The 13736-nt window shown below is 31.6% G+C and overlaps 1 protein-coding gene across 2 annotated transcripts in view; it reads right to left on the reverse strand.

Moving 5' to 3' along the window:
* LOC124359492 (pre-mRNA-splicing factor 38B) overlaps positions 1 to 13736 on the reverse strand; it is a 49710-nt gene that overhangs the window by 31747 nt on the left and 4227 nt on the right. For both annotated transcript variants that reach the window (XM_046812261.1, XM_046812260.1), the window contains exons 2-3: positions 11777 to 11917; positions 6382 to 6506 (exon numbers count right to left, since the gene is read on the reverse strand). In XM_046812261.1, the coding sequence (XP_046668217.1) occupies positions 6382 to 6506; positions 11777 to 11917 (266 nt within the window). The remainder of the gene's footprint in view (positions 1 to 6381; positions 6507 to 11776; positions 11918 to 13736) is intronic.

Here is a 13736-nt window from a genome sequence, read left to right on the forward strand (position 1 = left end):
ATTTGTTCTAATTAACTTTGGCAACATTTACTAAAAAATATATGTTTTGCCTATAGACAAATTAGTTATGGTAAAATAATTCTGGTTGAATAAATGAAGAGGTAAACTTTAAGAAAGAAATAGAAAATTGAATTTTGCAAGCCAAAAGACGAGGATTTAATATTACAATAAAAATTAATAAGAAACAGAACAGAATATGGCTTTTACATTAGATTATACACAGATCATGTTTAATCTTCTGCAATAGTGAGAAAAATGGGTTTATTTATCATGTACCAGTTCATGAAATCTTAGTGTAATTTTTCACTCCAACTCATTTTAAACACCTACTCAAATGTCTTCTTGCTTCCTACTGACACTCATCTTCGACACTGCCCTAAAATAAAAAAGACACAGTGTGGAACGTAGATTTGGCATTTGAAAATCCGGTGTTCCACTTTCCCATTCATTGAAAGGTGTCTCTGAATACATACTTACCCATTCATACTGACTACACACAACTTTTGTGAGGTACTCTTCAAAATAGAGTTGCTAATTGATTAAATGGTGGTGTATGATCAAACTGATCTGTTCATCTTTAATATCGATCCATTCTCATAGTTGGTTGTATGTTATCAAAATATTCTTCCACAGTAGAACTCACTAACACTTTGTATTCACACACTGTGTTGTTGAAATCATTATCAAATTTGTCTTCTTATTGCTTCTTTTAGTAACCATATAACCACTTTAATGATTAAGAAAAAGAAAACACCAAGACTTTGTTTACAATATTCAATCAAAAGTAAAATTAATGTTTAGTAAATCATACCATTAATGTATAATCAAATAAAACTTGAAGAAAAACAAAAATAATTAATAGATATTCTTAATTTCTAGATCTCATTTTACTTTGTGACACTTGGCAAAGTAGACTTGGGACCAAAACTATCAATTAAACCAAAGCTCATAACCAAAAATCACATATCAAAATAATGACATTGCTAGAAATAGGATTGCTTGCATTTAGTTTATCTTGACTAATTTAATAAAAATTACTTTAAAATTTACTTTACAATTTAAAACAAAATGTATACATCTAATGTATTTATACAATGGAAAGAAAATACTTTATTCTGTTATTCTATCCTTGTAGACATACTGAAATAACATAAAAAATCATTTTACATGTTAAAATTTTCATAAACTTCAAATTAGTAATGATATTAATAACTAAATAACAAAAGAAAATGTTATCATTGTCTTAATAATGGTCTAGGGAATCAGCCACATTATACTTCAAGTGTAGTTTGATTATCATCAGTTCTATTAAGTTAGACCAGACAAGTTCATTCCTTTTAGCAGGTTTTAGTAAAAAGAAAGGTTTCGAAAGCAGTCCGAGACACACAAGGTAACATCACAAATCACACCACATCCTGGAAAGTAACTGGGAAAAAGACAAGTATTCACAATCCATTGGAAACAAAGGAAACTACTTTAAAGCATTTCTAAACATCTCTGCTATGTTGCATGTGCCAAGAAACAAATATATACCATAAAACGGTCAACAGGGTCATAGGATTAGGTGTTCAGAAAATTTGTAAACACCTGTATAGCACAATAGTGGCTCCCACATTGAGAGCATGATTACTAGTCTTAGGGTTAATATGACTCAGCTGTAACTAGGACTTCAATAAATATAATGTAAGTAATCACGGAGTAATACATATTACAACAATACAAAACTCAGAACATCTTACTTGACACAGTTTAATAATGAGTATTTACTATTTCTATTTTATTAATTCTTACTTGGGCTATGATTATATACTCTATTTGACAATAATAAGAAAAATAACTAACTGAGATCATATAAATACAAATCCGATGTCACACGGCACAGCAGAATATGAACAGAATGACTGTCCTTCTAAAGTCCATTGTCACTGTAAAATAAAATGGAATTGTCTTTTTTCACATCAATTTGTGTAACAGGATGCTGTCTTTATGTCCGTGATTTCTAAATTGAAGTAGGTATAGTACTGCAGATATAAACACAATACCTCTGTGGTTCAGCAAAACCTTATTTTACTAATATAAATTTTTCCTCTATTTTACCTATAATTTGTTCTGAAATAAAAAAATACGAATAAACAATGTTGAGACGACATACGATACCAAATTCTGGTTCAAACTCAAAAACAATTTAAAGCAATACTTATAATTTCCTTTACATAATTATTGTGATTGATTTTTTCTAAATAACAATGTTTACACACATTCACTTAAAAATAAACAACTTAATTTTTTTAATAATTATGACTTACCCTAACATTGGGGACATAGTGGTCTCTTACACAACACTACTAAATTTGGTTTTACAATACTGCTTTTGCTAGTTGGCCTTTTAACTTCTCTACCCACACACTTGTTGGGGTAAGTTTATGGAACAACGGTGTAAGAGTGGAGATTTCCTAAATGCAAACGACTTTGTACTTTTTACAAAAGTGAGTGTGCGGATTTGTCAATTGCATGCACCAATTTGTGGTTTATTAAATTTTAATAATGGGTCCCCGAGAATAATAGTGGCTGACATCTGATGAAAAATGGAAATGAAAAGAAGAGATAGAATCTGTAATATTCAAAGAGACCTATTCAGTTTCTTTATTTAACATTGGAGGAATTATTTCTTTTATAATAATCTCAAGTCACTAAATTAAGGAAACATGCAAGGGGAAACTATCCAGCATAGTACTCATTCATATTCAGAAGGGTATATATAATTCTTGAAGACATTCTGCTGACAGTCACAAGACTTTATTATAACAGAAAAATTATTCAAACTATGTCAGTTTGAACATGGTGAGGAATGTAGAGAGAGAACTCAAACCCACATTTAGCTTGCTGTTTTTGAGTGAAGCTGCTTTCTTCAAGCTGAGGACTCCAAACAGATATTTTATTCTCTTGGATTATATAAACAACCAAATGCCAACTTGTTTGAACCACTAGATAAAGTGTCTAACATCATAGACCTGATTGAAAGACATAAAACATCCTCTGATTATCATGAGAGATATTAATGTAGATTACTATTAGAGTGACACATTCTACCTACTAGAGCAACAAATACTCTATCTACATTTATTGCCTGTATCTGCAATAACTTAAAAATAATCTGAAGGTAGAAATTATACACACCAGGATATGTTACGATAAAGCCTAAATATGCAAGATACAAGGTCAAATACATTCCAACTGTTATCATGCACAAGGAATTATCATTATAACAATCCATACTACCTAAAAACTACCTTAGCAGGAAGTAACTGGCTGAGTGAACATCTTGCTGCTAATACAAAGGAAGAAAAGACCCACAAGCAAGAACAATGAAATATTTTTTAAGGATTGTGAAGTAAAAAACAAAAGAATATCTTCAAGCTTTTGCAAGATATGAACTAACAGGAGCTATAACGAGGATAAAATGTGCCAGTAAGAAAAATATTATATTGCATAAGGCTAAAACCTTGAGTGAGATAGCCTTTAGCAATATCATAAATCAGGCTGAAATAGGTCACAAACTACATGGTCTGTTATAAATAAGAAAAGAAATAAACAATAAACCTAACCTTTAAATATAAATAAATGGTAAAGTTGTAACTAACCTAACAGACAAACCGGAACAGCTGAATAAACATTTTGTTGAAGCATCTAATATAGCCCCTACAGCCAGTTTAACACAAAGAACCATGACTCAATCTTACATAACAACATGCAACAGTCCTAGAATGACTTAGTCCCAATCGCTTCAGAGGAAGTTGCTCTATAATGAACACTTTTAAACCTAAATTGTCCACTGAATTAGGCGAGATCCCACCAAAAATTCGAAAATATTGCTCTAAAGAACTAACTTTGCGCCTGACCAATGTAACAAACGAATCATTCCATGAAGCTTTATTTCCAAGTACATTAAACTAGCAAAAGTTTATCCAAAACACAAAAAAGTCCCCTGAGTCTCAGGAATACTGCTTGATTATAACAAAACTTTTTATTCTTAACATGACTTAACTATGTAAAAACTTGAAGCTTTGGAATTCAGAGGTAAAGCAAAATTGGATTCACTCCTACTTGGAAGGACAGAATCAAGTGGTGAGATTAAATACAGAGACAACTTAGCTGAACACTGTAAAATCTACTCCAAAAGGTGTTAAAGAAAGGTGTCTTACAGGGCTCTGTTTCATTATTAGCTCTATTCATTTTATTCAAAAATGACCATCCTCTTCAACTGGAAAGGATGTGTTCATGGTTAATGTGTGCTAAAGATACCACCTTTTTAAGTGAAGACACACTTGTGATGGATTGCAGGTTAAGACCCACTTAAGCCTAAACAAAACCAACCAATACTGTAGAGAAAATGACCTAGTCGCAAATATGGCAGAAACAAGTCTCTTTTGAAATAGAAATAACTTGGCAGAGCTTTAAAACGTACACTTTAACCTTAAAACAGGGGTAAAGTTTCTGGGATTAGTTTCTGACACAGGCCTCACTTGGTCACCCCATACTGACCGGTTAAACAAAAAGGTTTTGACTACACTTTTTGCTTTGAAAAGAAAAAACTATTGCTGATAACACCACAGCTAGGACAGCATACTTTGGACTATATGAGGCTCATATCAGACATAGTCCAATTGCATGAGGAGGCACATCAAAAACAAACATAGAGAAAGTTCTGATTTAAGAAACAAAAAAAAGCAATAAGGATCCTTCCCAACCTGCAGCAAATAAAAGAATGTTTAAATGACTTCAAGGTATTAAGGATCATGACAGTTGTTACCTTACATGAGATGTAATCTTACATGCTAAAATGAAAATTCCACACAAAAAATAATATCTGTGAATACCAAACGAAACATGCATCCTCTGTGACTTCACAACAGAGAATGACACTTTTTGAGATGAAACCTGACACTGATGGCAGACTGTATAACCATATACCAGATCAACTATGGATAATGAATGGCAAGACAGAACACCTTTTACTGGTTTATGGATCGACAGAGTAAATTTTTAATGAGTTCTAGCATTTGAGAGATTTACTTTTGTAAATTATATGAATATAATATAACACCTTTAATTTACTCAAATAAAATACAAATAAAGAGATTTATTACATTCTACTCTATTCTGTAAGCCACTTTTTATACATTTAAATAAATACATATATTTACACAATATTGATTTATACAACCAATTTATCTGAATATCTCAACATGAATAATAAATATACATGGTTACGATTCCCTCAGCAACGATTGGTAAACACAACTATCATTTAAATTTTGTTGAATCAAATTCTTAAATAAAATTATGAGTATCCACAATTTGCAAGGATCAACAGTTTTAAATTTACTTTATACAGGGTGTGACAGACCCGTTTGCAATGTATAGCGGCTGGACCGAGTAACCTACCTTCTTTGTTTTAACAAAAATCCCTGTATTTCAACCCCTAACCATTCGGGAAAATAAATTTTAATACCCAGAAATACACCAAAATAGTACTTTTGGGGGATAGGAGTCATTTAAAAAAATAAATAATATTATGATCATTTAACATTTTATAATATGCCATAATTACACTGTGTTTATTCATCTCCTTGTTTATCTATTTGCAATATTTAAGTTTAATATAATTTAAATTGTAACTATTTTGTATTAATTTTCATAGCATATATTCAATGCATAGACAAATAATTTAGATTGTTAAGAAAGAGTTTGTTTGGATAGAATAAAGGCAAGACTGTTTGTTTTTTTCTTATTTTTTTTCTAATATGGTCAAAAATAGTGCAAGAGTCCACTGGTATTACAGAATCCATGCAATCTCTGGAAGGCTAACAGTAAATCATGAAGCTAGATTACCTTAGAGTTCACTTCATTATTGCAAAATAATAATAAATCTCAGCAAGAAAAACTAGTTACATTAAATTGTATATTGTTGAGAAATATTACTGGTACAGTACTAAAATATGTTATGCATATACAATTTAGAGTAAAAAATACTTGGTAAATCATTATTACCAGTACTCAGTACACCGATTGTATGGAGTAATAGCAAAAGCATATATTTATTCATATCATTACACTCATTTAGATCATTTGATATAGGCCACATCTTTTACAGCTAGTCTTTACAGAGTAGTTTTATTCAAATAAATGTTTTTCAAGATTCACTTTTTGTTTATTTTCTTTTGCTCTTTGTACATGTTCTTCAAATTTATTTTAAAAATTTGTATAAGACTATACAATATGATGTATAAAACAAGAAGAAGAAATGTATTAGTAACACATTACGTAACAATAAATATAAAGAAAATAAGTGAAACTGTATCACAGTTACAATATACTTACACCTCCACACATGCCTGTCTGACCAGCAGTTTTCCTACTGCCTTTTTCCCATGGCTCCAAATGATTGACTTTGTAATATATCTCATCAATAACTTCATGATAAGTTTTCAATTCATACAGATTCACTGCAACAAATTTGAATAATGTAAAATTGTAAAATAGACTATTATTTTTCCCAATAAACATACCTTATCACTACTCTACCATAAAATTCCCAAAATAATAATAAGCTATAATCATGATTGTAATTTTTATGCATTGATCATATACAATTTTAAAACACAATCAATTTTTATATTTTAATATTACTTACTTATTTTTGTATTTGGTTGTTAAAAGCATTATATTTTTATTAAGAATATATTAACAACGTTTTAATGGTAAAATAATATTATTCTGTATTTTACACTTTTCAAGACCATGGGTTCTGAGTTAACCCATTGGCTTATACATATTTTTACTATCAGCTCAACTGGAGTTATCCTATTAAAAATGCTAAAAACGTAAGAGTTTTGTTATATGTTTATCAAAAATTTATTTTTCAAGTTATTTGGTTATATTTGATATCTTTTTGGATTAACATGAAATGGGCTTTAATAATAAATAGATAGTGATATATTTGGTCATAATTTAAAAATAATATAATTATATAAAAATTATATATAATTTTATATATATAAAAATATAATAAAAAATTTAAATTTAAATTAATTGTAGTATTGCAGTTTTTCTTATGTGTTACAACAATATTAGTCTAATTTATACTAACATTTGGTTGAAAAAGGAGTTTTAAAAAATTATTTAGATGGCACTGTAATTGTCACGGAACGGTTCCGTGATATAAATTTTGAGCCCAGACTAGCTGTCACGGAATCGTTCCGTGATACAAGGCCAATGGGTTAAATACTAAAACAGATCATATCTAGGTCATACACAAGATTTTCATAAAATGTTTCACATTATTCCCTAAAGTGAAGATAATATGGGACACTGTATAATAAACTTATTACATTTTCTTCATCTTTGGCCACAAACATGGATTGGCAACATCAGATTATTAAACATTTAAAAATTACTATGGTGAAAATGAAAGATAGATCAAAATTCAAGTGGCAAGCAGCTAGGGCTAAAATTAATATTCCAAAACTTTTTACACAATTCTTACTTATATTATAGTACCAATTACACTGTAATTCTCTATAATATATATAAAAAAAACTTAAGAAGGGTACCATGAACACCAATCTGCATTTATTACATTGTCATGAAAAAAAGCAATGTCTGTTGTGTGAAGGTATTTTAAATAGGATCAACATTTAAATTATAATAAGAAAGTTTAAAAAATACAACAGCCACTTTAAAATTGATCAGTCTGCCGTAGATATAGAATCACAATCACTGAAAACGTGCCACATACCATCTTGGTGTACAACACACACAGTGCTATACTGCACAATGCTGACCTACATTAAGCTTATAATGTAGCTCAGCACATTCCACTCTGATAGCAAAATGGCAACACGTATTATTTAACATCTGGCTGATTACTAGGATTTCTATGTGACTTAAATCAAAACCAGTCATAAATCATTTACTAATTTAAAAGTATAGATTGCTGAAAACAGAATCACAATTTACATACGCAGAACCAAGTTAACAGAAATCCAAGCAACAGCAAACCCACACAGAGATATCAAATTATCGTTCTCATTGAACTGCTTCAAATTTGTATGTTTTTATTTAAGCATCAGTGAAGTTTATATAAACTAAGTGGACTAGCAAAATTCATCATTCATTTTTACGTTTGTAGTATATTATTAAAATAAATTTCGAGCTATATGCTGGTAACTTCCTCCACTGTTTTTTGTTGTTATTTTTGTCTGTCTATTTTGAGAACAAATTTAGCTTATAGACTTAAATTTCGCCCAAATTTTCACTTCTATACAGGCAAGATCGAATTAGGTGGTGGTGCATTTCCATCCATGGGATTTGGCTGAGCATTATTCAAACTTACCACTCAAGAGGGTATCTTGATAACTGAGAAAACTGGGATATATATTTGAAATTTTGCTCACTCTGAGGGCTGGAAAAACTTCTTTCGTCTGTTTGTCTTCAGTATCCCAGTATGTATTCAAAGTGCTCTATTTTCTGATAGAATAATCTCTAGAATGTTAATCCTAGACACAATGGTGGTCATATTTTCAATATTGATCTTATTTTAACAGATGCAGTTAAAGGTTATGAAGTGTGGTTTACGGCTATTTGTTCTAATGATAAAGACCTTTAAAATTATATACATATCGACATAGGCATACATTTAAGATTTCCGTGACATCCCCATGGGCCGGATGGGATACCCAAAACAGGTGTGTAATGTTTATTTTTTAAAAAGTAATTAAATATAGATATATAACATTGTGCAACGTTTTTATATTTTATCTGCTATGGTTTAAAATAGTAACACCAGAAATTTTACACACATTTTGAATTGTACACAGTATAAAAGCTGAGTACTTCAACAAAGAATATAGCACCAAATTGTAAAAAACTGACAGCCAGTGGTACAGAGGTCACTGTAGTTTAGACGATTATTGACACATTAGTACAATATTTATAGGTTCTAAAGTTAATTTGTTAGTAATAACCTGTTGATGCAAGTGTAATAAATGCTGGCCTCTCAGACCACACAGCCCAAATGTGCAATATAACTTACCCGGAGAAACCACAAAGACCACAAATACTTTACCGATGCCTAAAACGACGAAATCTTGACACGTTGAAAGCTTTACTTCAAGAAGAGGACTGGCAACCTGTCATCTATGCCCCGACAGCAGAAGAAGCATATAATATTTTTAGCGCTAAAACTGTCCCTATCCTTCAACACGGCCTGCCCTAAAATAAAGAAAGGCAAAAAAAAACAGACTTAAACCAAAACACTTCGCAGATGCAGATGCTTTAAAACTAAAAAACAGTTACCTAAAAGCTCTAAATCATTATGAAGTAACAGGAGACCCTAACGACAAGAGAGACAAGCCGCTGAAGTGAAAAAAAACATATGACTTGAGGCTTAAGTCATTAAGAAGGAGGCATCTAAAAATTACATTAATGATTCTGACAACAAGTCCAAGGCTGTTTGGGATGTTATAAACAATGTAAGAGTCAAGAAAAAACAGTCACATGAAATAAATCTCCAAATAGAAGGTGAAATAGTCCGAGATGCAGGAAAAATTGCAGACCACCTAAACAAATTCTTCACCAGCATCGCGGAGGAAACCTTAAAAAGTAATAAAAAGAGATCAAATGCAATAGCCCATTCACAAAAAAACATTAAATCACACATTCTCAACCCTGCCTCACACTACTGACCAAGAAGAAATTAAAGAAATAGTAAAACATCTCAAACCAAAAAGTTCTTCCGGCAATGATGAAATATCACCAAAACTTTTAAAGCACTGTATCAATGAACTTAGCACACCACTGGTAGTTATATTCAATAAATCGTTTTGATTCAAGGACTATTTTCCATCAGGAATGAAAATCTCCAAGGTGTATCCAAAACACAAAAAGGGCTGCCCAGCCACTGCTAGGCAACTATCGACCGATCTCCCTAATATCAACATTTTCAAAGCTATGTGAAAGAATAGTCCTTAAAAGACTCCTGACATACTGCAACGAAAACTGTCTCCTCACAAACGCACAGCATGGCTTTATTAAGGGCAAGTCAACAACAACAGCCATGATTAACTCATAGAATCTGTTATTGACGACCTCGTCGAACAGCAAAAAACTTTCTACTGCACTTTTTTTAGATTTTTCAAAGGCATTCGACTGCTTGAGCCATGACCCTCATTATAACAAAACTGGAAGCCTTAGGCATATCAGGGAAAGCCAAAGACTGGTTCAAAAGCTACCTAACTGGACAACACCAACTGGTGGAGCTCAAGCACACAGAAAATGGCATTACCAAACATGTGCAATCAAATACATTGCCAGTAACCCGTGGCGTACCTCAAGGCTCTGTGCTGGGCCCCAGTCCTCTTCGTTTTATTCACTAATGACATGCCCCAACTTCTTCAGGACCACTGTTTTACCATCATGTATGCGGATGATACGACACTGTTACTAAATGACAAAACAACTGATAAATTAGCCGTTACCGCATACATAGCTCTTAACATGGCCTATCAGTACTGCCATAACAATGACCTGGTCGTCAACCCTACAAAAAACTAACCAAGTTGGATTTGGGCACCGAAACGAAGATGTACCACAGATACCAGGCGTCACCTTGGAAAGCCAAGTGAAAATTTCTAGGCATAACTCTAGACAACATGTTATGCTGGACCCCCACACATAGAAAATCTTTGTAAAAAATTAAACACTAGTGTCTATGCAATTAAAACAAATTAAGGCCATTAGTGACCTAGCAACAGCAAGAACTGCATATTTTGCACTCTTCGAAACACACTTAAGGTATGGCCTTGCCGTCTGGGGTGCAGCTTCTGCAGAAAATATCGAGAAAATCCTGGTCATTCAAAAAAAGGCAGTCAGAAACTTTAGCCGGACTGCAACGACTTGACAGCTGCAGGGAAGCATTTAAATCATTAAATATCTTAACGATTGTTGGACTCTACATCAAAAGAAGTTGTGATGTACGTGGATGGAGAAGATCTCTTGAGAGGATCGGATCTACACACCTACTGCACACGTTAATGCCAAACCTCTACAACCTCCCAGCACATCGCCTCACTCAATATGAGAAAAAAACCACATATAAAGGTGCTAAATTCTTCAACCGTCTACCAAGGGACATAAGAACAGGAAGTGGAAGCAAGCTGAAATCAAGACTTCACAGCTGGTTGGGCCGAAACGTCCATTTTACTCCATCAACGAGTTCCTTCAACATGACTAAAAACGATTCCAAAGAACGCTTTATCTGTTAAAACATTTCACTGACTCATTTACAAATGTATAATTTGTATCTCCATGTGATTTGAATTATGACTATGTATAATTGACACCATTTCTGTTCTCAATGAACATGTTATTAAAGGATGTTTTGAATTTAATAAGTTAAATTGCATTTTAATGAAAGTAATGTTAGTTCAAACCATGCCACATGCTAACAATTATTTCAGTCTAAAACTTTTCACATTACTCTTTGAGGGGGTAAATATAGAATAGAAATTTAGTGTACAGTAAACTGAAATTTTCTTTATTTATTCTTTGAAATAACAACAATTACAAATCATTTTATTCATAACTGCAAAAGCCCTGTTGGGCTTGTCTGCATTTCACTAAATATACTAATTACTATTACTATGCTTTAAATTAATTTGTGGTCAAGTCCATGCAGTTTTATTACAAGAGTAAACACCTCACCAATATATCATACCTTTGAAATAATGTGAAGACTGAATATTTGTCAAAATAAGAGCATTCAGGTTCATTGTTCTTTCATTGCCCCATAAGGGTAATATATTGCTTTTCTTGGAGCCATGACTTACAGTTTTAGTTTCTTCATCTTCATAATTACCTGAAAAAAATAGAAAAATAACTAATACTATTTTTATATGAAAGAATACGCTATATATTGCTTACAGTTTGTACTATTATTTAATTATGACAGCTATAACACACACGGCTACAGTGAAGTACACAGTGAGTTTGTAAGGCTCAATGAGATTAAGTAAAAATTTGTACATTTTCAAGAATTTTACGTTTGAATAGCAGAACAGAATAGTTTGTTTGGAATAGTATTTCGGTCAACCTTTTCAGTGTGAATAAATAACCGACAGGATTATTCTAATTTCTTGTAAAAGGTGTCAATGACTGAGGAATTAACAATTTAAAATGTATTTTGCTCAATTATTAAATATTGATACAAGAATCTTTACTTTTTAAATAAAGGCAATGAAGTTGCAATAAATAAAAATGTTTGCAAATCTATACTCCTTATTTTACAATGGTTAACACATTAGCTGTCATGATGACCCCCAATTGGTTTGGCATAACTAGTTTTGCCGGACCCAATTGGTTCAACATTAGCAATGTTTAAAATAAACTAGAAATTCTTCAATTTTTATCGTTACCATTTAACTAATAAATAAGTAGTCATATTTTATGAGCTTGATAATTTAACAATATTCTACAAAAATACAATGACATATACAATTTATAAAACAAAACCTTCATAAAAAGTAAATATTTTTTGGGGGCAAGGTAGGCTATTAACTTCTTCAGTGTTATTAGTATACCATAATGAATAGGTTTGTTTATAATGACAAATACAATTTTTATTGTACAAAAATATGTTTGATAAAAGCTCTAACAGTAGTTTTATTTATCGGTGTAGGTTTTTACAAGAGTCCTTGCGGCTTTCCAGGACAAATTTCCTGGAACACGTTAAAGTAATCTTTTTCAGATTCTTTATCAATATCTGGTTTGATAGATTTGTCAAATAGGAGTAGGTAGCTTGTGAGGTACTGAAAAAGCGCAGTGTATTTTTTTAATAATTTTTAACCGTCAATTCAAACCTTATTGAAGGATTGGTTTTCTCATCGACAATAATAGACATGATCAAGACATAACATGTTCACTTCATCTATCGGGCCAAGGCATGTTCAGCGCTTAACGGCATGTTGCAGTATGCACCATCACTTGCGCATGCTCTCCAGCGCAAAATCGTCTGATTGACTAACCAGCAGAGGAACGAGAGGTCAGTCTTCAATTTATGATCACAGTATTTAGACTCAAGGTGTGCTGATATCAACCTTAATTATTGCTAGTGAGTGACTAAAAAATTTTCATGCAATACGGACGTAATGTATAAAATATTTTTTGTAGTATTCTTTTACTTTATTTAATATCATACTAAATCTATGATTGTGTGATACGGACCTAACTCCTAAAATATTATTTTTGGCATTCTATTACTAAACTTGCTGTTTTATTTAACTTATATTCGTGCAATAAGGACTTAACATTTAAATTGTGTATTACTGGTTCTTTTACTTTATTTACTACCTTATTACACCTAAGTTCATGTAATACAGACATAACATCTGATATATTTATTCCGCAGGGGTTTGAACCAGAGGTTGTAATTTGATTTTTATGCATTATTTATGTCAGTTGATTTTAAATATATTATTATTGCATAAAGTGGTTGTAAAATTCAAGCATTTAAAATAAATCATTACACAATGACGTAAAAACAAAGAATTTTAAATAAAATGGTGCCAATGTACAACATTTTTAATATTATCAATTATTTCACACAATGGATTTTTACCCAAAAGCTGAACTATTGAACGTACAAAATCTATGTCAAAATAAAATTTACCTCAACCGCA

Source organism: Homalodisca vitripennis, chromosome 4, assembly GCF_021130785.1.
Source record: "Homalodisca vitripennis isolate AUS2020 chromosome 4, UT_GWSS_2.1, whole genome shotgun sequence".
In the NCBI taxonomy this organism is placed as follows: Eukaryota; Metazoa; Arthropoda; class Insecta; order Hemiptera; family Cicadellidae; genus Homalodisca; species Homalodisca vitripennis.